General features: G+C 35.7%; 1 protein-coding gene and 1 non-coding gene across 13 annotated transcripts in view; one reads left to right on the top strand and one right to left on the bottom strand.

Annotated features, from left to right (window-relative positions):
* Positions 1 to 27,765, bottom strand: part of PCDH9 (protocadherin 9) — a 1,090,977-nt gene that overhangs the window by 375,662 nt on the left and 687,550 nt on the right. For 7 of the 12 annotated variants that reach the window (XM_070471604.1, XM_070471594.1, XM_070471595.1 and 4 more), the window contains one exon: positions 11,459 to 11,660. In XM_070471604.1, the coding sequence (XP_070327705.1) occupies positions 11,459 to 11,660 (202 nt within the window). The remainder of the gene's footprint in view (positions 1 to 11,458; positions 11,661 to 27,765) is intronic. The other 5 variants (XM_070471606.1, XM_070471599.1, XM_070471602.1 and 2 more) reach the window with 1 other exon arrangement.
* On the top strand, positions 23,220 to 23,292 carry TRNAC-ACA (transfer RNA cysteine (anticodon ACA)). The gene has a single exon. It is a non-coding gene; the product is annotated as a tRNA-Cys (tRNA).

Here is a 27,765-nt window from a genome sequence, read left to right as displayed (position 1 = left end):
TTAAAAGTAAAGAAATAACACCTCTACCTGGGGACGTATCACAGATCTAACTCTTAACATGTGTTGTGCTCTGCTTGGTCACTTAGTCGTGTCCTACTCTTTGAGACCCCATGGACTGTAGTCCACCAGGCTCCTCCATCAATAGAATTCTCCAGGCAAGAATACTGGAGTGGGTAGCCATGCCTTCCACCAGGGATCCTCCTCACCTAGGGATTGAACCCGTGCCTACTACACCTCCTGCATTTCAGGTGGATTCTTTACCACTGAGCCACCAGGGAAGCCCAACTCTAAGGTTGACTAATCATTGCTCCCAATTTTAACTGTAATTAGATGCATGGCATCAGTAAACTTCCTCATAATACTTAAATTATATGATTTAATTCTTTTAACACTATTTTTTTAAATCATTATATTTTGAGTAGAGTTGTCAGATTCAGAAAAAATAAAATGTAGAATGGATGCTTAAATCAGTGTAAGTATGTCCCAAATATTGCAAGAAACTGCAATATTATAATATTTGGGATACACTTAGACTGAAAAAATTTATTGTTCATATGAAATTCAAATTTAGCTGACCATCCTGTATTTTATCTGGAAACTTGAGAGTTATCAAAATCTGGGCATCCATGTATTTCTCAGTCACACTAAGCAGAATAATTTTCAATCCACTGACAGAAATATGTGTCAAAATAGTGATAAGGTTAATTTGGGACATTTGAGACAAGTATCTGTGGTTTCTTCAAAAATTTCAGGTCATTTTAAAACCCTAGACAGTTTTTTTCTCTAATTTGTTTTTCTATATCAGGATAAAATAAAAGACACTAGTTTGATTTTGAATATATATATATTTTAAAACTGGTAATTTATTTCCATGTTTTTCTTATGAGATGGCTTTAAAATATTTCTAACAGTTACTGAAACCAGTAACTCCTTATTTTGAGATATAGCTACTGATTTGCTTATCTACTTATCTATCACTTACAATACTCAAATTACTATAACTGATATAGGAAGAATTTATATATATATATATATGGTTCCCCGCCCCCCCCAAGGCAGACCACAATTCAGAATCAACTAATCCCATTCCTCTTTACCCACCCTTAGGCAATAGCAACCCACTCCAGTCCTCTTGCCTGGAAAATCCGATGGACTGAGGAGCCTTGTAGGCTGCAGTCCATGGGGTCGCTAAGAGCCGGACACGCCTGAGCGACTTCACTTTCACTTTTCACTTTCGTGCACTGGAGAAGGAAATGGCAACCCATTCCAGTGTTCTTGTCTGGAGAATCCCAGGGATGGGGGAGCCTGGCGGGCTGCCGTCTATGGGGTCGCACAGAGTCGGACACGACTGAAGCGACTTAGCAGCAGCAGCAGCATCAAGGCAGCAGGCAGGCAGCTATGGAGATACAATTCCTCTCAGTACAAGAACGAAAGCTGACATTACCCTTGCTTTACACTAGGAGGCGTATTGTTCCTACAGATTTTTCTGCTACAGCTTAGAACATATCTCAGGGACTCCTACAAGCTCAAATACAAAAGAATGTTACTAACAACTTTTAAATATTTATAATAAATGAGTATTCAAAGCTAATTCTTTTTGGGATTAAAGTCACACTTGAAATTGATGAGATCTAAAACTTGCCAGCAGAGAAACCTTGCGTTCCTGCTGGTTTTACAGCCATCTTCTGACTACTTCAAGTAATAATACATAAAATCATCTCATTGCAATCCTCTTAAAAATGAAATAGTAATAAAACAAATTAATTGTGAATAATTAATATTATAATAAATATTTTAAAGTCACAAAGTGAGCATAATTTATTTAAAGTGAAATAATGAATATACTGGAGCATAAATATATACTTTATTGTATAAGTTTACCAGTCTTTAGCAAACGGTGATGTTTTGGAACTGCCCATCAAATATGATAAGTGTGAAAAAAGTCACATGAAAAGAATTTAAGATATAAAATATTCAGAATTTGAAACACTTTTTTAGAATATTTATCCTCTAGGAGTATAACAATGATTTTGCATTTTAAAACTCAACATGGTAATTTTGAAAACTTAATTGACAACTTTTGCTAAATATTTAAGATACATGTTTTGATTTATCTACATATTAACATTTGTACTCTTTATTGCTAATAATAATAACAATACAATATTAAAGATACCTGTAAATCAAACCTGTATCAACAGTCCTGTGGACCCAAAATCAATGAGTTAGATACTCTGAATCCACAGTCTGTGCTCTTAATTATAGCTCCACATTGCCTCCCCAAAGAAGCCAACACTAACTGTGTATAGGACTCAAACCTCCCCAAAGCTTTCAAATGTCTTTTTAACTTTACCCTATTTTTTTTCTCTCTCTCTCTTTTGTGTTTTGTTCTTTTTTAATATCCTTTGCTCTCACTCCACTCTACTCTCATCTTTGCCTGCCCTAAGTGTTAAGATGTGTCATAATTTCCTTCTTGGTTTCCTTGTCCATCCTCGTAATTCCCATGCTGCTGCTAAGTCACTTCAGTCGTGTCTGACTCTGTGTGACCCCACAGATGTCAGCCCACCAGGCTCCCCCATCTCTGGGATTCTCCAGGCCAGACTCCCCAAATGTCATTCACTTTCTACATTGTCATTTTCCAATTTCCAGCTCATAGTTATTCTAGTTCCTAAAAAACATCTTATGCCTTGAAAATGTCTATTTATTTATTTTTTAAGAATTGTCTCCTGGGACTCCCGTGGTTGTCTAGGGGTTAGGGGTCCACCTGCTGGTGCAGAGGACATGGGTTAGATCCCTGGTTCTGGAAGACCCCATGTGCCGCGTGGAAACGAAGCTCCTGCACAACAACTACTGAAGCCGAGTCTAAAACCCGAGCTCCACTTAAGAGAAACCACTACGGTAAGCCCCCACACCACAGCTAAATAGTATCAGCTGCTCGCCACAACTAGAGAAAGCCCCCGCGCAGCAACCAAGACCCAGGGAAGCAAAAAATAACTTAAAAACAGTTTCCTGAATTTTTATCTCATATTCTCTCATTTATTTGTGTAATTTTCTAATAAGTCTAGTGGACTAAAATCTTGGACTACCAAGTCTTTCTGTTCTCTTATTGGCTATATTCAATTAGAACGTATCATATCCTCCCCATCATTCAAAATCTGGTCCCAACCTATATCTCAGTTTAGGCTCATTTCTTATCACAGACTGGAGCAGTTGAATATCAACCACCTGTTGGGTATCTATGTTTCAAACACTGTGCTAAGTGATTATTGATATCAAATAACTGTAGTTTTTATAACAATCTCAAAGATACTAAAAACCCCATTTTGAAAGTTAGGAACCTGAGAGCATGTGGTGGAGCTAAGCATAACCAGCTTATGCGACAAAAATACTGAACTATTCACTGTCTACCATCTGCCCTTGACAATTCCTGCTCACAGGAAACTGTGAGCACTGCCCAGCGGGTGCTCACATACACACACATACACAGGGGCACACACATATATTTTATTTACTTAATTTCTGTTCATCCAGTGTCACTTGTTTAAAGTATCACTTTGTCCAACTTTTTAGTGATTTCTTATTCAAAACATTCTATTCTAAACCTCACTTTAGGGACTTCCCTGGTGTTCCAGTAGCTAAGAGTCCACTTTTCAATTCAGGGGACATAGGTTCAATCTCTGGTAGGGGAACTAAGATTCAATATGCCTTGGGGCAACTAAGCCCATGAGTCACAACTAGAGAGAAGCCCATAGGCTGCAAGGAATGATCCAGCAAGATGCAACAAAGATCCCATGTGTCACAACTAAGATGCAACACAGCCAAATAAATAAATAAATGCATTAAAAAAAAAAACAACTGTTTTACACTTATAATTGGCATTACTTCTAGTTCACTAATGTTAAAGGTATCCAGTATCTTCTTTCCTACAAAAATCAATATTTTTTTTTATCTTCTTTTTATGGTCTATAAAATGTTTATAGCCTGCCTCTGAGAGAAAATAAATTGCAAAACAATTTCGGGAACTTCACAAATTTCCACAAACCTCCTCATGCCCTCTCTGACCAAGGAACTTAGATTAGAACTTTTTTCTCACAGTCTAGTATCTCAATTTGTTTACGTTTAGGAAAACTTGGTTTTAATATCTGTCCCCAGAATCTAGTACCTGGCACATAGTAGCCTCTGCATGAGTGTCTACAGAACAAATAAATGAATGAATCATGGAAAAACTGTGTGAACAAAGGATCTTAAATGACAGCTCTTAATTTGTAAATTATAACAGAATTACTAAGGCTTATATATATATTGTGGCAGAAATACCCTAAAGAGACTGCTCAGGATCCCAACTCCTGGTGTTCATGACTACGTGTATACCCTTCCTTGAGTGTGAGCAGGACCTGAGACTTGCCTATGACCAATAGTATAAGGCAACAGTGATGAAATGTCACTCCCGTGAATATGTTAAGCTATACTAGAATATGTGTTGCTACAAACTCACTCTAGAGACTGTCTCTCTAATTGCCCTTAAAGAAGTAAGAAGTTATATTGAGAGGCATGTATGGCTAACATTTGAGGGTTGCCGCTAAGGCTGAGAGCAGTCTCCAGTAGACAGCCAGCAAGATGCTGGGGTTCTCAGTCCTAAACCTGCAAGGAAACAAATTCTGCTAACATTCTGAAAGGGCTTCCCAGGTGGCTTAGGGGTAAAGAATCCACCTGCTAAAGCAGGAGATGTGGGTTTGATACCTGGGTTGGGAAGACCCCCTGGAGTAGGAAATAGCAGCCCACTCAAGTATTCTTGCCAGAGAAATCCTGTGGAAAGAGGAACCTGGCAGGCTACATTCCATTGAGTAGCAAAAAGAGCTGGAGAGGACTTAGCAACTAACCAACAAAAACAACCATCTGACAAATCTAGGAAGTAAATTCTTCTACAGTTTTGCCTGCAGATGAGAATACAACCTGATTGACACATTGATTACAGGCATTTGAGATCCTGAGCAAGAGGACTCATCCAAGTCATGTTCAGACACCTGACTTAAAGAAATTGTGACATTATGAATGTGTGTTGTTTTAAGGCACAAAGCTGGAGGCAATTAGTAATAGAATATATATGTGTGTATATATATATATATATATACACACACAAGAGATGGGTAGATGTTTATTTGGTTTGTAATCTAGATGATTTAATCTAGAAAATGTTTTGATCTCTCAGATTTTAAGGGGAAAGTAGTGACAAATAAATTCCTAAATTTATTTAGAAAAATAAATTTAATAAAGCTATAAAGAAGCATAAATAAGCCTTTATAGCATAAAGAAAATCCAATTTTGTCCTTTTGTTGCCTTTTTTCCTCTTAAAGTACAGTATGATTGATTATCTTTTCTCTATACCATTTTCTGAGGAACTCTAGATTCATTAACTCAGGGACCAGTATTATTGGATTATCATGAATTGACTACAAAAATACCATCGGGAAGTGAACACAGCAAGTGACAAAAGAAAACCTCTGAACAATTTTCTTTGGATCAATAAAATTAGTTCAACACAGTATATGTTTAAAAATAATAAACACAGTTCACAAAATTATTTTTATAAAATACTGCTCCCAGAAGATCAAATTCATGTTTAATTCCCAAAGCATGTTATGGTTAGTGATTTTTTTCTTGCCTATTAGAATTAGCACAATTTCTTAAGACTGAAATTTGATAGCATCATTATGTTTTTTCTGGACTTTTCTGGAATATTTCAAAATTTCATTAAGCTTAGTTTTTCTTCTCCAAAATGACAGCCTGTATCTCATGCCCAATCATTTTAAATTCTCAATTTTTCTAAGCATGTATCTCCTATAACTTTAAGGATGACAGGAAAAAAATATTTTTGATACAATTTTTACCTGATGAAAAATAGATATCTAAGAATAAGTATCTCAGTTCTGCATTGCATGCTTTCCATGAAAATTACAAATAAAAATATAATTATGACTACATTATTAAAATTGTGGAAAATATAGACCATTAAAAAGAAATCAATACTCCAAAATGAAGACAACACACACAGTTAACATGATGTGGTACTTCCTAGATTTTTCTGTTTATTGTTTTTATCTTGATAGAACACTTAATTTGTTTGACTATATTTTCATGTGTTTGTGAACTGTTGATTATTTTTTTAGTCAACAAATATACATTGCTATCCTATTATATGTCAGGAACTATTATGCAAGGAGAATAGGAAGGTGAGCAAAAAGTCTTTAGTGATTGATGGGAAAAACAGTTGTTAATAACTAATCACACAGATTCTCTTCAAGGTAAAGGTTTAAGGACAATGATAAAGAAAAATTGTCTCAATGAAAAGAGCACTAAATAACAGTCTGTACATATGAGTTCTAGTCTTGACACACAAGCTATGCAACTTAAGCCAATCACTTCCCTTTTTATTCCTCTGTATAGAATAATTTATACTGTATGATCTGTTGGGTCCTATTAAGATTTAAATTTTCATTAGCAATGCCAAATAATCCTTGACACAGTAGTTCTTTCACAAGTTGTATATCTTAGAATTCATATTATTCATTTCTCAAACATCTTAAAAAATGAGATCCATGCCCCCAAATTTAAAACTCCATGTCAGTAATGACTATATTGTGTTATCTTAACATGTGCATATTGCAGGTGGTTTCTCTGAATAATAAAAGCATAACCTGAGAAGTCAGGTAAATTTGCAAACGTTTTTATTGTTCAGTCACTCAGTCATGTCCTACTCTTTGCCACCCCATGGACTGCAGTATGCCAGACTTCCCTGTTCTTCACCATCTAGAGCTTGCTCAAACTCATGTTTATTGAGTTGGTGATGCCATCAAACCATCTTGTCCTCTGTCGTCTCCTTCTCCTCCTGCCTTCTGTCTTTCCCAGCATCGGGGTCTTTCCCAATGAGTCAGCTCTTCACATCAGGAGGCCAAAGTATTGGAGCTTCAGCTTCAGCATCAGTCCTTTCAATGAATATTCAGGATTAATCTCTTTTAGGATTGACTGGTTTGAACTCCTTGCTGTCCAAAGGACTCTAAAGAGTCTTCTCCAACACGACAGTTCAAAAGCATCAATTCTTCAGCACTCAGCCTTCTTTTTGGTCTAACTCTCACACCCATACATGACTACTGGAAAAACCATAGCTTTGACTATACGAACCTTTGTCGGCAAAACAGTGTCTCCGCTTTTTAATATGTTGTGTAGGTTTGTTATAGCTTTTCTTCCAAGGAGCAAGCGTCTTTTAATTTCATGGCTGCAGTCACCATCTGCAGTGATTTTTGAGTCCAAGAAAATAAAGTCTGTCGCTGTTTCCATTGTTTCCCAATCTAATTGCAAAGTAGTTTTAGAAAAATTTTCTGAAATTCAGTTGTGGTTCAGATGGTAAAGAATCTGCCTGCAATGAAGGAGACCTGGATTCCATCCCTGGGTCGGGAAAATCCTCTGGATAAGGGAATGGCTACCCACTCTAGTACTCTTGCCTGGGAAATTCATGGGCAGAGGAACCTGGCACAGAGAGGCAGACACGGCTGAGTGACTAATGCTTTCATAATACTATCTAACTTGTAATATTGGTGTAAAATCTTAAATAATGTATTAAAACATTTACTATTATTCCTGATTAATAAGTAGACCTCAATAAATATTACCCATAAATATCACCAACCATCAAAAGTATTCTTAGTGAGAAATCCACCAGTTTATTAATACACAATCCAGGTAGAAGTGGAAGCATATGACAGACAGGGCTTTAAAAACATAAACACAATTTGAAATTTGTATGTGATTAAATAGAAGAAGATCCTTTAAATTAGCATTTAAAAGAAACACCAGATAAAAAAATATAACTATTCATGTTTCTCAATGGGACTTAATTCTGAATTAGTGATAATAAGCTGCTTCTGATCTGATCACATAGCTGTTTTGGTTTCTTTTTAACTTAGCAAAATTCTTTCATAACTCTAGTTATATGTGCTAAAAATTAAAATCATCGATTGAAAATCACCTATTTTCATAAATTAATGGTTTTATTGAATTTTACATGGAGTGCATGATCACATTAATAAGTTAACTTTTTAAGGAAATATGATTTATTCTGCTATTTGCAAGTAAGATGAATCTTTTTATGCAGAAAAGCTGACAAAACTTAGTGCAAGAAATACTGCATGTGTGTGTGCCCTTGTGGTCCAGTCCGCTAAGTATGCTCTAGCATTCAGAAGTGTCTAGAACATAGAGACATCATCTATTTTGTTGCTAGAGGTTTATATAAAAGCCTAATGTATACTAAATGGGCTTTCCAAGTGGCTCAGTGGTAAAGAATCTACCTTCTAAATAGGAGACAGGGGTTTGATTCCTGGGTTGGGAAGATCACTTGGAAAAGGAAATGGCAACCCATTTCAGTATTCTTGCCTGGGAAATCCCATGGACAGAGGAGCATGGAGGGCTACAGTCCATGGGGACACCAAAGAGTCAGACAAGATAGTGGCTAAACTACAACAAACATATATTAAACCTTAGGTTTACAAAAACTCATCCACATGATACCATTTGTATTAATTTCTTAAAAAAGTCTATAATGAGAAATTTACCATGAAATTGTACTAAATTTTAATTACTTTTATTGAGAATCATTATATTTGAAAAACTAAGAATCTATATCAATACAATAATAACTATAGACAATACTAATTCATATGGATATTGCATGATCACTATAAAATTATTACTCTTGTGAAAGTGAAAGTCACTCAGTCATGTCTGACTCTTTGCAACCCCATGGACTATGCAGTCCATGGAATTCTCCAGGTGAGAATACTGGAATGGGTAGCCTTTCCCTTCTCCAGGGGATCTTCCCAACCTAGGGATCAAACCAGGGTCTCCTGCATTGCAGGCAGATTCTTTACCAACTGAGTTTTGAGGGAAGCCCTTCTTGAAGAGAAGACTCTTCAAGAGGCAGACAGAAAATGCCTCTGAAGAAAAAGGAAACAATTTATATCTACATAGCAAGATTAATACCGGTGAAGATTATTGCTTCAATTATCCTGTATCTCATGCCACAAATTTTTCAAAGTTAATTACAAAACCATGACCGCAGATTTTATATAATATATCACAATGCTATCCCAATATGAATCACTGTTTAGTCATGAATCTTTTAATGTTTCTAGACTGGTCTAATGAATTCTTCTCCAGACATTTACAAATGAGATTAAAATTAAAGTCCCTGTAAGTGTCAAAGTGCTTCCCTGGTAATTCAGCTAGTAAAGAATCCACCTGCAAGGCAGGAGATCCGGAAAGAAGTGTTAGCCACCAGGGGCCCTCTGAGTGCCTCCTCTTCCCCTATCTGACACCTTCTTCTCAGTGGCGAATATAGATGTGTTCTCCATCAAGGAGCACTGGTCTGGTTTAACACATTTCACTGACCGTGATTCTCCTGAGTGAAGTAACTGTGCTGAGTTGAATGCTGGAGTATGCAAGGGTGTGTCTTCCCTATGGTCTTTTTTTTTTTTTCCATTTTACCAGATTGGTTAAAAACTCTGAAGAATTCTTGAGCAAACCTGAAAGGATTTCCCCCTACCACCTCAAGCTTTAGAATCTCTCATATCTTCTCCCATTTGGTAGCTCAGCCAGTGCTATTTCCCAGGTTTAAGAAAATAAACATATTGGATAAAGTCCTGGCCTAGGGCAGCTTAGTTTAACTATATTGCTGTATACATTTTTAAAAACTTACTTCTGTAAAAATAACTGGTGAACTATATAGACAAGTCCTATTTATGTCAGTATGCTTAAAATGGATTTTTCCTATCTCAGTTTTGGAGGAGGCCCAAAGACCAGAGGAGTCAACCGCTGCCACATGCAGAAGAGGTGGTCAAGAACCAGTTTCAGGACCTTTGCCTTAATATCAATAAAAGATGCTTTAAAATTGGAGAAGAGGAAGTTGCATAGTAGGAAATCATTTGAGAAAGAACTGTCCTACATATCCAACCTCTTTACTCAAGTCCAGGAAAAGCTGAGTTAGTGGAACCACTTAGGTTAATGGTCCTTAGACTAATCAGAACCAAGAGATCTAAGGAGAATATTTAATCAGGTCCCCCAAATGCTGTGAGAGGACTGGTTGCCTCTTTGACGATCCCTGACCTTCTGGATATGTGAAGTCAAAAATGCAGTTATGTTTTCCTTATGAGACCAAGATACAGGGCATGAAAGACTGAGGACCAGAGCTGGTTTAGAATTTAGATTTTCATAAAAGGTTGGCTGAGAAAAACTTCAGCAGAAAAAAGATGTAATTGCAACTGTATATGCCAATGAGAAGAGAACTACCTACCAGAAAAACCTGCAGAGACTGGGGCACACTTTAGAAGGGGGCATATGTACGAAAGTACCCATCACTTCCCTGGAATCAAAGAATCAGTTTAAATTTCTAGTAGGCAGAGAGCACTAATGCTGGGTTAACACAATAGGATTAGTTAAGAAAGCCCTTTCATGCTTTTTACCTCCTCTTGGTATTTCTACTTCTACCATAGAATTGCCAAAGTCACTATAATATCTAAAGAAATCAGAAGAGTAGCTAGAACATTATAGAAAAGTTATCCTAACCCCATTTGCACTATAGACAATTTAGAAGCAGGTCAAGATGGAGTTAGAAAAAACTTTCAATTCAAATCAAACAGAAATCATGGTTGTTACTTTGAGCTAGACATAACAATTATGAAATTGGACTTCTAATTTTTTCAATTAAAGTGAACTAGGTAGTGATTTTTAAAGAGAGACAAAAAACTAGCATGACCAAAAAAGGTATAGCATTTGCCCCCGACGGTTTTCAAAGGCTGAGGAAGAAGTACCCTCACAGGGCTTACCTGGAATGAGCAATGATTTCTAACATGGGGTGTAAGTCTGTGCAGAATAAAAGATTTTGCCAATCCCATCCCACTCATTTCACTCTTTCAGTGTACTGACTAAAAAATCATCCAAAATTAAAATAGGTAAAAAATAAAAAATAAAACCCTCACATCACTATCACTCCTCTTCATACTTGTTTCAATCACCATATAAAGTCCTTATTAAATAGAATTCCACAGGGCACTTTTTCTTTTCCATCTTTGATTATGTCCACTTAACTATGTTGTATCAATTCTAAACTGTAAAAAATTCTTCCTATTTTAATATCTTTGACATGTAGATGTCATGCACAAAAGTGGCTTCTTGCAATTATATCTGCAGCATTTTTTTTATTTTTTCATGGTTCATAAAGATACACCATACAATTTAGCAGCTGATATATCAAGCACGCTAAATCTATTTCAAAAAATATTAAAACAGCAATAAAGGCAGCAAATAACGACTGAATGTCCATTTACTTGCTCCCCAGGATTACTATTACAATTCAAGGGCACAACAGAAAAGCAGAAAATCTGCAAGCAAAGTTTTGAAGGGGACTCACCAGAGTTGGGGTCAGAGTTGCCGTCTGCTTCGGTCCTCTTGTCCGGAGAGGCCTGGTCATAGAATTCGTCCTGTGGCTGAACCAGAGGAAGAGGGTGTGAGATCAGGGTTCCACTACCCACCGGCTCATGGTCTCCAAGACCACTGTCACTGCAGCTTTCCTGGGAGCCGTCGGGGAGGTGAAAGGTAACCCGGCGCTGCGACTACAAAGAAGACCACAGGACACGCCATTAACATCCTTCCTGAAGGACGCGGGGATGGAACGCAAAGCAAAGCAACTTTAATACACAGTACAATGCCCAGGCAAAGTCAAAAATACTTGGAACACATCTGGGAACAAACATCTATTATTTATCATTTACTATGACATATCCAACTTGCAAATACAAGAAAGAATTTCACTTTCCTATAATTTAAGAGACGAAAAAAAAAGCTGATGGTAAACCATTGAAATTTGTAGAAATACGAATATAATGCTAGTGGTCAAAGCTATACAAAAGTTAAATAAGTAGAAATACACAAATGTTTGTTCCATAGATCTGAATAAATACATAGATAATGCAATACGGCATTCCATTTCTTGTGGATAACCAAAGATTGTGTTTATTTGAGGGTTTAAAGGTAGCTTTTACAATGAAGTCATTATTGTCCACTGGCCTTGATTTTTTTACCAGTCATTGGTTATAGAATATCCCTATTGAAAGGTATTTGGAATATTACTTTGGCATCTATTTGCCAAAGTTAATTTAATAAATTTTAGTGTTTTAGAAAGATAAAATTGTGCGTTTCAGCAGATATCACTGCTTAGTTCTCTTGGTATATGTTCTTCTAGCTGCTACAATGTATGAGATAGGAGACTATTTATAGCTGTGTGGGGTGGAGTTTTATGCCTGACAGAATTATGTGAGAGTAGTAAATTTATGCTTTACCTCTGACTAAACCTAATTTTCACTCTACTTTGATAACCAATAAAACCTTTCAATATCACATCACATATGACTAATTTTGCTCAGATTTAATAACATTATGAATATATAAATAATTATTTATATAAATAAATAATATGGAGATATAATGTATGGCATAATCATTTTGTCATACTCAAAATTTGTGCTTTTTAAGAGACAACTTATAAATTGCATCCATTTCAAAGAAAATGAATAAATTTAGAGACAAAATATTATAGGTAGAAATACTGCTACTCTATAATGTAGTTTTTATAGACTGACAATAGAACATGGCCTATTTCCTGTGAGTCACTAGTTCAAATCTAGCTGAGAGTCATAATTGAGAAGAGCTGATACCACTGTATTGTTGTGCAATCACCTGTGTGAAATGATTTAAGAGTTTAGTACATTTTTAATGAACTGATGTTACCATCACATAAACTATAATCATAAATGGTCCTAATTGAGTCTATTGTAGGACACTTCAGCTTCAAGCACAACTATCTCCCTACCATTGTTCCTTCCTCAGTAGATTTTGAAATGTGCCTAGAGAGTGCTACACCATATTAAGCAAAATTTGAATTTTAATATCTAATTAATATCTGAAATGCATTTCTACTTTTATAGGGAAGACTATGCTACCGATTTTATTTATTAGAGTGTTTATTAGAGTGTTTGTTCTCCCATGTGAACTTAACTCTTGAGGGAAAAGCAATAAGGCCAATATCTTCCATTTCTGGTTCAGTATTCACTTAATTCATCACGCCTGTGCAAGTGTGCTCAGCTGTGTTCTGCACTTTGTGGTGTGATGGACTGTAGTCTCCCAGGCTCCTCTGTCCATGGGATTATTTAGGCAAGAATATTGGAGTGGGTTGCCATTTCCTTTTCCAGGAGCATATTAAGTGAATCCTTTTGTAATAAACACAGTACTAAGGACAGTGAGCAGCTGCACACAATACATAATTGTCAAATATTGCTTTTAAAGTGACAGGCTGCTAAAATTTCCATAGTTTGAGTAATTAAAGTATCTTTGATGTGCCTCTAGATGACTCCCTCTTAGTGATAGCTCAGAGAAGTAAAAAGAAGTCAAAACACAAGAGAAAGACAATGGAACAATTTGATTGATTCTGTAACCTTCTTAAAGCATTTTGGGAAGACACACATAAGCTATTATAAAATATTTGTTTCATAGATGAAGGAAAAAAGGAAAATTAATACCTGTGATATTCTTCTAAACATAATGTTGCTTTAATTACTATAGTCCCCCCCCCCCAGGAAATGCCCTAGTCCACAACATCAGCTATATCTAAATCCATCATTCTCATAGTGAAGTCATTAGAGCTAGTATTTATTAAGCATCTACTCGTATAGAGATTGGTACTATAATTACACTGAGAATAAAAAGGAAAATATACTTTTTAAGCTATTTCGAATACAGCATATTAAATTCCATCTGATACACACTATACTATGATATTTCTTTACCACTTTATAAGTGAGAATAAGAGATATAAATCTAGTGCAATTTATTTGCACTAAGACCCTGTAAATTAGAGTAATATAATGTTTAAACTACTGTGGCTTATGGAAATATTTCCTAATTAATTTGACTCAAGATGTTTAAGTCTTAATTGGCAAAATTGTGCACAATTTATCAGTCTAATGGGAGGTAGGGGTGGTGATGCATATGGACTAAGAATTGCAACATGGATATGATAGCAGGAAGCAAATTGATCAAGAAAATCAATCTTTAACTTATCATCATAATGATTGATGCAAGTGAAATAATGTTTGGCTTATCAAGGTAGATAAAAGGAGAATGTTCGAATAAATTAAAATGAAGGAAAATTAGGATACATTCTGCAATAGGAAACAGGAGTTATAGATGTCATGAAAGACTACAGTACTTATTCCAGTTTTGCCCAAGAGCACCAGATGAGGAGTCAGAACCAGACCTCCTGCCTGGGAGTGTTTGCCCTGTAGAGCCTGGTCATGGGCAATTACACCATTTCTTTGAAGGGGTTCTTGGCCTTGTAAAACGGATGGAGCAGTGCCTTTAGCAGTGGATGTTGTAAGGTACAAATAGATAAAATAAGAAGTGTTCTTGTTATATAATACATGACACATGGTAGGTACTCAATAAAAAGTAGCTGTGAAAGTGAAAGTCGCTCAGTCGTGTCCGACTCTTTGCGACCCCATGGACTGTCCATGAAATTCTCCAGGCCAGAATACTGGAATGAATAGCCTTTCCCTTCTCCAGGGGATCTTCCCAACCCAGGGTTCGAACCCAGGTCTCCCACATTGCAGGTGGATTCTTTACCAACTGAGCCACAAGGGAAGCCCCAATTCTTGAAATTCATATCTGCACATTCTCTTTTAATCTCTGGGATTCGATGTTTAGCAATTATAGAGATGTAATACTTTCACCCCCGAAAAAGTGTTGTTCTTTGGGAAGACAACTGTAGTCTTGGCATGCCTCACATTGTGCCTGTGGGTATGTCAGCCCAGAATCTTTGAGAGGAAGCTGCTCTGGGAAAAGAGTGAGCAATGGAGATCAACAGTTTAGAACACAGGGTTTTTTTGCAAAGAAAGTGAAAGTTTTCCCACTGTTCTTTCAAGAAACTTGTAATTGTTTGTATATTTAAAGAAAGAAAGAAAGAACTTTTTACTTGTAGCCTCTGGGAATTTTGGTTTTGGGTTATCGCCATGGAAATGTGCCCCAATTTGGGTTATAAATATAGTCAAACCCTGCCTGACTGAATTGGGACACACATGCTATCATGAGACTACTTCAGACTTTCCAAAGCCTGGACACTTATATTTTGCTTTCCTGAATCTATTTCTTACCATTTCCATTTTCTCTCATGGGAAACATTATTATTATTTTTGCTAAGTCTGGTTGATGGTTTGAGTGTCACATTTATGTACCTAATTTATCACTGACAAAGTTAGCTCCAGGTCCCAGGCTGGCTAGAGAAAAAGTAAGATGGGAACAATAATTACTAAGGCTGATCATTGTTATTTTATCTCTGGACTGCTGGTATGGTTTCTGACCACGTTAAGCTTCCATCAGACACCCTGTACTCCATGCCAGAATAAAGGGCCATCCATACAAATACAGAAATGTCCTGTATCTTGCATGTTGGAAGGTATCACACTGGTTAGATTTGAGAAACATCACCAAGTACTTTTACAATACTTTAGATGCCCTGAGAAGGTACACATGTTTCTGTGTTGGGCGCTGTTTTTTAAGATTCACTGAGAGAAGGAGCCCCCTAAGAATACCAATCATTGCCTCAATGCTTCTCTTATGTGTCCTACTGGTACAGGACACTATTCACCAATAAAGGACTCACATTCAAGCCTACAATCCCAGTCCCATTAATTTAGAGAGACTCTCATGCACAAAGATTTGCTAGGAAGGTACTTTATGCCTTTGTTAACAGCAAAACGGTAGAAAAAGGTGAAATGTCTAGTAAGTAACTTAATTATATGATAGCATATAACCGAATCATTCACAATATTTAAAATTTTGTTAGTGTTGGCTTAAAACTCAACATTCAGAAAACTAAGATCATGGCATTCAGTCCCATCACTTCATGGCAAATAGATGGGGAAATAATGGAAACAGTGAGTTTACTTTTTTTTTGGGGGGGGGGCTCCAAAATCACTGCAGATGGTGACTGCAGCCATGATTAAAAGATGCTTGCTCGTTGGAAGAAAAGTTATGACCAACCTAGACAGCATATTAAAAAGCAGAGACATTATTTTGCTAACAAAAGCCCAGTCCATCTAGTCAAAGCTATGGTTTTTCCAGTAGTCATGTATGGATGTGAAGTTGGACCATAAAGAAAGCTGAGCACTGAAGAATTGATGCTTTTGAACTGTGGTGTTGGAGAAGACTCTTGAGAGTTCCAATCAAACCAGTCCATCCTAAAGGAAATCAGTCCTGAATATTCATTGGAAGGACTGATGATGAAGCTGAAACTCCAATAATTTGGCCAACTGATGCAAAGAACTGACTCATTTGGAAAGATCCTGATGCTGGGAAATATGGAAGGCGGAAGGAGAAGGGGACAACAGAGGATGAGATATCACCAGCTCCAGAGCTGGTGATGGACAAGGAAGCTTGGCATGCTGCAGTCCACAGGGTCACAAAGAGTCAGACACAACTGAGTGACTGAACTGAACTGATAGTCTATTGTTAACTGTAAAAATCAGGTTAGCAAAAATTTTACTGAGTTGAATTGATTTTTTTTTTTTTAATGCCTTGGGTTATGCCATTTGTGCTCCCCTGGTGACTCAGTAGGAGTCCACCTGAAATACAGGAGACCTCCTGCAATGCGGGAAACTCAGGTTCAGTCCCTGGGTTGGGAAGATCTCCTGGAGAAGGGAATGACAATCCACTCCAGTATTCTTGCCTGGGAAATCCCATGGACAAAGAAGCCTGGTGGTCTACAGTCTGCGGGGTTGCAAAAGTCAGACAAAATTTAGCAACTAGACCACCACCTAATGTGTCTTGAGGTGTGAATATGTGTAAGCTAATATATGATTGCATACATTAAGTATTTAAATTGGTATTGTTTGGTTATGGAGTTATGATATTTAAATTTTTATTATTTTGACTATACTAAAGTTATCACACATTTAGTTCAGTTCAGTCGCTCAGTTGTGTCCAATTCGTTGTTACCCCAGTGGACTGCAGCATGCCAGGCTTCCCTGTCCATCACCAACTCCTGGAGCTTTTTTATTTGGAATAATATTTTCATATATATTTTGTCTCAAGTAGCAAAGAAAATCATACCAAAAATGGTTAAAAAAAACTCTGGAGATTGTAAACTGCATTTAAATTGAAATATTTCTTATAAACATTAATTAGAAACATTTTGTCCTTTCTTATTTTTAAGAGAAGATATTTCCATTTAAAATTTAAAAGTGATAAAAAAAACTAATAGTTAAGAGTATAATCTTAAGTTGCAAGCTATGGAAAGAAGAATTTTTAAATGACAAAATAACACACGTTCAGCTAAAACCACTGATTCAATTCAATAGCAAGTTCCTCAATAGCTTCTTGCCATCTAAAATCAATGAGTACTCTTCCTCTTAATAAAATCCTGAGTCAAGTAAAACTCATAGAGGTTTAGAGGGTAAATTAAATGCAACCCAGAAAGCAATTTGTGGTTACAGTTTAATTTGCTATTACTCAACACTCTCAGGCTTGACTAGAAACTAATATTACTATACATATGTTCTTCCCCATTCATGTTTGATCACTCTCACCAAGAAACTAAGACTCTAAGAAATAGTTTCGCAGGACAGAATTAATACAGAACTTTTCAGCTGGTGATAAATGAAATAATTCTGAGTACAGAATTAGTTTCTAATGAGTTATTTTATTATTTGTTACTGGTAAATTGAGTTAATCGCCTATCCTTTTGATTGGAAATACTTATGCTAAAAAGTTTCTACTATTGCAGAATGTGTGTACTTTTTTAAAGCTGGAAATTATCTAGGGATTTTCTAGTCTCTTTGAATTTGTTACGTTTATTTCAAATGAGTAAGTAAGGTAAAGGGATTTGTCTCTGTAGGTTTCAATAGGAACTTATGTAGGTTTCATTTTTTGATTTCCAACAAAAAGGACTATTCATTTTTCCCTTCATAAATAATTTTTGAGAATCTATTTGTATAATTCATTAAAGAAACCTCAACTAAAACTGAAAGTAGGACAGGCCTGTAGGAGGGGCTGTCACACTCATAGTCAATTACTCCAAAGTGACCTCTGTTGACATCTCCCACTAGAAGTTGTCTCCTACTTTACTATCTGGGAAGTTGGAAACTTCTCTAGTGCACTGGAAAGAACTAGAGGGATCAGATGGGGAGGGAGACGGGAGGGGGGATCAGGATGGGGAACACATGTAAATCCATGGCTGATTCATGTCAATGTATGGCAAAAACCACTACAATATTGTAAAGTAATTAGCCTTCAACTAATAAAAATAAATGAAAAAAGGAAAAAAGAAAGAAAACATCTCTGTCTCTTGAATAGCCTAGCCAATCAGAGAGGATAGCAGCCCAACCAATGAGAACTTTCATACTTTGGATTCACAGCTTATTCCAATAGACTCTCATTATTACAGTTCCTCCCAATTCTGCCCTTGTCCTGAAACACCTCTCCCTTTCCTTGTTCTCTGGATTTGCCTATGAGCCACCATATTTTGCATAACTTGAATTGTAATTCTCATGGCTATGTCTGTATAAACTCTTTTAAGCTGGTAGAATAGCTGGTTATTGTATTACTGAAGTTCAGGTACTATCTGCTAGACGCCATCGTATTAATACCTGGTAAGAATATGATGGTGAACAAGACAAAAACTGTATCACACAGTTTCCTAAAAAGTAGAATTTTATTAAGTTACTCCTTAATAGTTCTGAGCATGCTTTCAACCAGCACCTGTGTTACCTATTTTATAATTTGATTTCATTCATATCTTGCAAACTATGCAGACTTAAACAAGGTCAGTGCATGAATAGACATTCACTATATTAACTATATACATATATTAACTATATTCACATATTAACTATATTCACTATACTTAATATTAACAATATAATTAATATTAACTATATTCACTCTATTTTTTTCTCCTTAGGTTATGCCATCTTTGTCCATCCTCCAAAGATGCTTTTCTGTGAGGAGAGTTCTCTGTCTCCCAAGCAAGAAGTTTGCAGGGAGTATTGCCCTGTTTTAAAAGTAGCCAAATGAAACATAGTAGCAATGAACTAGCTGTCAGTATTTCCTTCTTTTCTTTTTAATGTTTACATTTCAAAATATTTGGAGACAAATAAGAAGGCTAAGTTTATGTTGGAGAAAGATGTATTTGTATAATAACTTCACTGACCTAGGTGATGGATGTAGTTATCAGCATCTTTAAAACAAAATTTTTGATTCCTAGTGTTATCTATGCTATATAAAATAAGACTAGGGTGCAGATGATACCTGTCCATATAAAGTTGAATAGCATTTTCAGGGGAAATGGGAAATACTCATCTATACTATATTCATCTTCCTGTTAACCAGTTTGATACCTGCTGCTAAGCGACTGCTTCATTTCAGGACAGAGTTGTGGGCTTTTGTTCTAATTTCAGTACTCAACTGCATAATAGTGTAGGAAGCTTGTTTCAGTTTCTATATGTGTGAAGACTCTCACAGTAACTTAAACTTAGCCTGTTTCCTTGACTTTGTAAATGTCTTACTGTGAAATGACTTCCTTAAATTAAAAACTTAGGCTTTGTACTTTGTAAGTAAAGTGCTTTGAATACCTCATAGGACTTCATATGTCTGGAAGACGTGTGTAATGACGCATGATGAAATTTTTAATATAATTTTATTTTTATTTCCTTTTGATCTCAGTATGATCTGTGAGAAAGTTAGGTAGCATTTCTTTTCACATTCAAGAACAACTGATAGCTTTAAAGAACTTGAGAGAAAACTAAATTCTTTGTACTGTTTTGGGGTATAACTTTGGTGCTTGAATTTAAATATCAGAACCAAACATAAGAGAGGCATTTCCTCCCTTAATCATTTCCCCCTGTGGGATGTCAGAGAAAGGGAATAGGGTTAGAATCAACTTTCCTCCTTGGTTTGGTGGCATCACCCTATTGGTTTGGTGGCATCACCCTACTCTTAAATTCCCTCTAGGGTCCAAAGCAAGCAGAGAGGATTAAGAATTGTTGGCATTGTTGGTTATTTTGCTCCTTATATTTTTCTTATTTGGTTCCTACTATCAGAAACACCCTCAACCTATTTCTTACAGTTAAATGTTGCCCAGTAGGAATGCAGTGCTTTATCTGAGCATACAAAATATAAAATGACTAGAGTAAACAGGAGCAACTGCTCCCTAATCTACAAGCAGAATTCTTGCATCTATAAATTATATGTACAGAAATAAAGAAGAAACAACTCAGCAAGAGGCCTTTCCAATTTAGTCTTCTAGTATAAACAAATCCATGTGACGCAGGCAGTTACCCTTATCATATTTATGGAATCTGCATACATGATAGTCATAGCACTTTAATTAGAAACTCCACTAAGTTATCACTGTGGTTAAGTAAAATTACAGAACTCACTGATATAGTATTTGGTCTTTTACCATAGGTGATCCTTCTTTGGATAACAAAAAATCATTAAAATGTATGTATCAGATCTGTCAGTGTAGTTAATATAAATAGTCTAATTTGGTGTTTAGCTTTCAGGAATTTTTCTCAGGTAATTTTAACAGAAGTAACAAAAAGAGGTAATGAGCATCTCCCTAGCATTCCCTTCTGTTAGTAGTTCTCAGTACAAAATAAAAGTTATAAAGCACAAAAATAGGCCATATTTTCTTCAAGAATGTTGTATTTTTCAAAAAGCACTCCCTAAATGTATATTATGCTATATTTATTATTAGGCTTCCCTGGTAGCTCAGACAGTAAAGAATCTGCCTGCAATGCAGAAGACTTGGGTTCAATCCTTGGGTTGGGAAGGTCCCCTGGGGAAGGAAATGGCAACCCACTCCAATATTCTTATCTAGAAAATTCCAGGTAAGGTAATTCCGGAGGAACCTGACCAGTTACAGTTCAAGGAGTCCCAAAGAGTTGGACACAATTGAGTGCTAACACTCATACACACTCACATTAGATTATATAACTTCAAACAGTGGGTACTTGAGTCATAAAAGCTTGAACATGCACACACACACTTTAAACTTCCCTTGTGTATTGCTGAACAAGCACGCACAAGATCATAATTACCCAGTAAGAGTGAAAGCTGGTAATCCCAAGGTTTTACAGGACAAATCATGTTATTTCAAGTCAAAGAAAAATATGCAGATAGAGAGGTAGAGGCAGCAAGACACAACCTGTATCATTTCTCCAAGAAATACTATTACTGTACAATGAGATTTTTTGAAAGTCCTTCTGAAGTTCACTAATTTGCACCTAAAAAGTGGTATGATCTGTCTCAATGGACCTTGTGTCAAACTCTGCAGTTTCATTTTATTTATTTAGCTTTTGTGTAATGTTTGTAGTATAAAGAAAAGCATTAAAACTCTTTAGAAGCAGTGAAGAGATAAGAAGTTATTTGAACTAGTGCTAGCACATATGATGGGTATCTGTCCCTGATGGTCTATGGATTACAAATAATTCTGAGCCATCAATCATATCTTCTGTGGAAGAAAAAAAGCAAAACAAAAATGGTGATGGAAATGATATTTTTAGCCTCTTTCTAGTCTATGATTCATGTAATTTATATATGGAGAGTATCTTATAACTATTAATTAGTATAGGAACCACCAAAAGCATCAGTCATGATAAAGAACTCAATCCTCATAGGCAGGTTAATTGGGGGAGACTAATCTGCTTAGGGAAGGTAGATAGGGGGACAAAGTCTGCTGAATGCAAGTATAGGTCCAAGTTACACTTTGAGGACATAGAAATGTGTATGCACAGGCACAGCACGTGACCCTGATATTGATGAACTATTGAATTCTTTTTTCTAGGTTCTTCTATAAACTTGACCCTACTTGAGAAATGTTTTACCAGAATGGGAAAGACTGAAGCTGAGCAGATAGGGAAGAAGCTATCTTTGGTCACCAAAGAAAAACACACAAAAAAGAAACAGGAATCCCTGGAATTTCATCTGAAACCTTGGACTTGGTAAGTCATCTCATAGGCAGTAGTTTGATAGGATGATTTATTGGTATAGGATGATTAGCTATCCTCTAAAAAACAATGTCTGCATTAGCTATCAAATTTGGATTGATTGCTAGGAACTTCATTTATCCTTTGTAATTGTATGGTGTTAAAGGCACATTCTGATAGAAAAGCTTTTTCTTATTTTGTCATCTTTTAGTTCTCTCAAAGCACGTCAGTGAAAATATTGTTTGCAATTGAAAATGTTTGATTAGGAATGTGTGAAACTTAAGTCATAATTCTTTTTCTCAGAATAAGTTAGGAAGAAAATGAGGAGACTTTAAAAATATATCTGCAGCATATACATAAACTGTATATGCATATTTATATATAGATGATGCAAAACTTATGCACAAATTCCAACACAGGCTGACAAACTGATGTGTCTTAGCATGTGAAATTTTCCTATTCTTATACAAGGAAATTGTCAAATATATCCAAGATCTTTGTTATATTTATCAATGTTGAAAATGAAATATAAATTTTATTAATTGTATCTTAGAAAACCTGAATTAATTTAGACATATCTGATATAACAAGTTGCATTCCAAAAAGAGTTTCTTCTGTCTTATATTTCATGCCATACATACAGCTTTAACCAGTGATGAAAATTAATTGAATAGCAATGATATTTCATTGAGTGTAGAATTCACCATATAAAACAAGTGCTCGGGCCTGGTGCACTGGGAAGACCCAGAGGAATCTGGTGGAGAGGGAAGTGGGAGGGGCATTGGGATGGGGAATACATGTAACTCCATGGCTGGTTCATATCGATATATGACAAAACCCACTACAATATTGTAAAGTAATTAGCCTCCAACTAACAAAAATAAATGAAAAAATAAATAAATAAATAAATAAAACTGATTATAAGATGGAAAAAAACATTTTAGATAAGCAGAAATTGTATAAAACATTTATTTAATTATTTTATGGAGGAGATACTTCATAATCTAGAGTAATGCCACTGTATTTTTAGATTTTTGATTTTGTGTTTCTTGAATTGTTTTGAGACAATTATATTGCAGAGTCTCAAGGTACCACTTGTTTGCCTTTTATGATCTGACTTTACTTTTTAAGACTTCCCTGGTGGCTCAGATGGTAGAGCATCTGCCTACAATGCAGGAGACCTGGGTTCAATCCCTGGGTCAGGGAAGATCTCCTGGAGAAGGAAATGGCAACCCACTCCAGTATTCTTGCTGGAAAATCCCATGGACGGAAGAGCCTGGCAGGCTACAGTCCATGGAGTCACAGAGTCGGACATGACTGAGTGAAGTCACACTTCACTTTCACTTTTGGAAACGACTGAAAGCTATCTGTAATGATGAACAGTAGCATTTTACAAAAAAGGAGAGATACAAAATAACACAGAACATTTTCTTCAGTGGCTTCAGTTCAGTTCAGTTCAGTTGCTCAGCTGTGTCCAACTCTTTGTGACCCCATGGACTGCAGCACGCCAGGCCTCCCTGTCCACTGCCAACTCCTGGAGTTTACTCTAACTCATGTCTGTTGAGTTGGTGATACTTTCAGTGGCTTAGAAACTAGCTTTTAAGACAATCACAAAAGGGGACTTCCAAAATACTTTGAGACATGATGATATTCAGTGAAGGAGCAGAAGAGAGTCAGTTTGAAGGACAGCACTCTAAGTGGGCTTCCGTGGAGGCTCGAGTTTGATCCCTGAGTCAGAAATATCCAGTGGAGAAGGGGATGGCATCCCATTCCAGTGTTATTGCCTGGAGAATTCCATGGACAGAGGAGCCTGGTGGCAGGCTGTGTAGTTCATGGGGTCACAAAGAATCAGTATGAGCAACTAACACACACTTTTCTAAGCACATGACTTAAGTTATTAGCTAAAAATCATTCTTGGCTCTATTCTTGGCTTATATGCAGGAATGTCTTTTTTGGATCTAAATTTAGAAAGAATAGTGCTGGTAGTCTGGTATGAGAGAACGAGATGAATGGTTATGGTCTTAAAAAAGCAGCTTTGAATGACAGAAATCTGAGGAAAACCTGACAAAGCAAGCTTGCTACGCATGCACTGAGCAGTAACATTTGGATATGGAAATCATATCAAAACATTTTTGAGAGTATTAATAAGCATTATTCAGTAGAGTGTAACACAGTAATGTCCTGATTAACTGGAGGAAAATGTTTTAATTTTCTTTACTTTGAAAAAATATAATATGTAACTACCTACTGTACTCTGCCAGAATCAGAGCCCTTATAATGATCTTAAGAAAACAGATAAACTAACCCAATTGGAATAAACATGAATGAGACTTTATATCTCTTTTCTCCTGGGTAGAGCAGCCTTTGTTCTGAACATTCAAAGTAGCTGGACTTCATTTTTTTCTAAAATCTACCTATTATTGCAGACAGTCACTGTGACTTTGAGTCTGCTATTTGAAACAAAAATCACTCCCACATCTCAGTGATAATCACTGCTTGCCCTGTGGCTCTTAGTTTTTCCTTTGAAAACATTACCGAGTCACCAATCTCTGTTATTTGTGCACTGGGGATTATTCACTTCTCTGAATACAAATACAAAATTCAAACAGCTGTCAAAAACTTCTGTATGTCAAAAGTTTCTGTAGATTTAGGTAGCATCTATATAATAATGAGCTATATTCAGAGCAATGTAGTTACCTTCAAAGAGCACTCCAAAATTATATTTCAAATGTGGACACAGCATTCCAGAAAGTAACAGCTCAAAAACTAGCAATATTTTTGGAAGATTTAAAATCATCTGACACTAAGACCCAGCATGTGTACCCAGAAATTCCTTCTGTTTTTGTCTGGGACAAGGACTGAAAGATAGTCTCAGGATGAAACATTTACTAAATTTTCCACACCAGAGGTAACTTATTATATGACACAATTTGGCCTATGCATTAAAAAACAGTAAGGCACCCTGCAATTTGAGAAAAAGAAATAGTCACATTTCCTAAAGTTTATATTTAGGATCTCAATAGTCAAAAATATATTGTCCTAGGTACACAATGTTAAAAAAAATGATTGGCAAATTGCTAGTCCAGAATAAATTATTTTCAGTGAAATTATTCTTGTGAACAAATGCTAAAATGAATGAAAGTATAGAATCTTTATTTATGATTTAAAAAGGATCACTCAGGCTACTTACCTAAATGAAATGGGAGAATGCAATTAAATATTTGAAAGAAAACTTGCTCTATCTTGAAGATATAAAAAGATTAGAACACTAAGAGCTGACACTAATGTAAAATGCAGGCTTCAGTTAATAATAATGTATCAATAATATTTATTGTAAGATGTATCAAAGTGTTAATAGGAGAACCTTTTCAGGAGAAGAGTATATATGGAAAGTTTATAATTTGTGCACAATTTTTGTGGAAACCTAAAACTGCTTTTAAAAATAAAGTCTATTTTTTAAAAAATACAAGGATTAAACAAGAAAAGATTGGAGGAAAAGACTTTACTAGGGAAAGTGAAGGGAATTCAAGCTATTTTCATGGAATTTAAAAGATGATGGTGCTGTTTTGGATATTGAATTTTACTGCTATAGAGTTTAGTGTGTGTGTGTGTGTGTGTGTGTGTGTGTGTGTGTGTGTGATATGGATACTCATTTATTATCACTATTATATTTAGCCTGAGTCATCCTTTTTAGGTCATAAATAAAGATTCTATACTTTCATAACTATATGCATTTCAAAAAATAATATTTCTGTATGTGTAATTTTGTGATTTTTGCCACAATTATCCTTGGTTCCTTTTTAAAATTTTTGAAATAGTATAAACTTTAATAGGTTCTTCAATAAGTAGACACTTTAATTTATATTTTACAATGATATAAGCCAATTTTGACACTTTAGGGACATATTTCAGATAGTCAACTTCATGAAGATGAAATGAAATGTTCTTCATATCACAAAATAATTCTGATCTAGTTTATGTCTTAACCTGACAGATGGAAGAAGATAGATGATGGTACTTTGGGAATTAAGGAATTAGTTTCCTGGAATAGATCATAGCGCTTACTGTCTATAGAAAGCATCTTATCTTAGGTTTCACAGACTGACAAAGCACAAGGAGAATGTGGTTCAGATATCTTGTTTGATCACTAACTTTTCAGAGACATGAAAATCTAGATTTTCATTGAAACTGCAGTGTGGATGATAACTGATCAAACCAATTTTAGTTCCTGGGAAACTCTGACAGAAAAAAGCTCTTCTTTGTGAAGGGCAACATCATTTGACTCTCAAACAAATATAATCTCTCCTTATGTTTGTAGAGCAATATTGTTAGTACTATAATAGTGAAGGAAGAAGTTAAAAATGAACAGCTTGAGACTTAAATCTATTTTAGTAATATATGTTGAAAAATCTTACCAAGTATTCTGTTCACTAAATTCATTATGAAGTTTCAAACTATATGCAAGAAATGTATACATTAACAAGATAGACTAAAAGGAAAACTATAAAAAATTTTGAGCCCCCATAAAATGAACCTATCTGAAACTACACCATCAAAGAACTTGAAAGTATGGAGAATGCATGCTATTATAGAATGGTTTAAGCCTCAAAAAATTCCCTAGCACTCTTTATTCAGCCATGTAACAAAAACCGTTAACCACCCACTTTCTATTAGGTACTCTTAAATATTGATGGAACTTTTTCAGTCAAGAATGGCACAGTCTCTCCACTCATAAGACTTATAATCTAATAAATGAAATAGATGAGTAAATTATTACAAATGGGTTAGGTATTACAAAAAAGAAATTCATGTATAAAAAACATGTATAATAGAAGGATCCAACTCAACCAGAGTAGTCTTTTAGTAAGGGCTATGGCAGCCCATGCATAGCTACATGGCAGACCCTAGAAAGCTATGAATCACAATCCCACTAGCTTATAATTCCAGGCAAAAATATGAATTAATAACTCCAGAAGTAGACTCTTGTCTACTTTTCTCTTTTTTTTAAATTTGGCTGCATAGGGTCTTTGTTTCAGTACACGGGGAACTTTGTTGTGGCATGTAGGATCTAGTTCCTTCACCAGGGATCAAATCCAGGCCCTCGGCATTGGAAGAATGCAGTCTTAACTACTGGAGCACCAGGGAATTTCCATTGTCCACTTTTTTTTTTTTTTTGCTTTCCTGTGTGGAACTCAAACTCTATATCCCCTAAATAAATGTCATTAAAAATTATAGATGCTACTGAAGCAGAGTTACCAATGCTTTTGAAGATCTCTTGATTTTTACTGGTTCCACTGAAATACTTTATGTATTTAAGCATGAGTATAGTGATGTTTACATTTTTAGGATTTAATCATTAGGTCTCAGTAATTCTGGGTACTTAATAATGGTATTTTGGTACACTATTGTTTGTTTCAGAATTCCTTTAAATATTTGTTCTTTTCAGCTTACTATCAGAAATTGTGATCAAAAATCATACATTAAGAAAATTATGACAAATCAGAACTAAAACTAGAAATTCCTCAAAGTCAGGAACCGTATTTTATGTGACTGGATATATTTAGCATCTGTGATAGTCCTAAGCATCTGACAGGCATCTGAAATATGTATTGCATGAAAATATATAGCAACCTACATAATCACAAAACTTTATTTTCTTTAATGACAGTGTCAAAATAAA

The sequence above is a fragment of the Odocoileus virginianus genome, chromosome 8 (assembly GCF_023699985.2).
Source record: "Odocoileus virginianus isolate 20LAN1187 ecotype Illinois chromosome 8, Ovbor_1.2, whole genome shotgun sequence".
In the NCBI taxonomy this organism is placed as follows: domain Eukaryota; kingdom Metazoa; phylum Chordata; class Mammalia; order Artiodactyla; family Cervidae; genus Odocoileus; species Odocoileus virginianus.
This window is presented reverse-complemented; position numbering and strand designations above follow the sequence as displayed.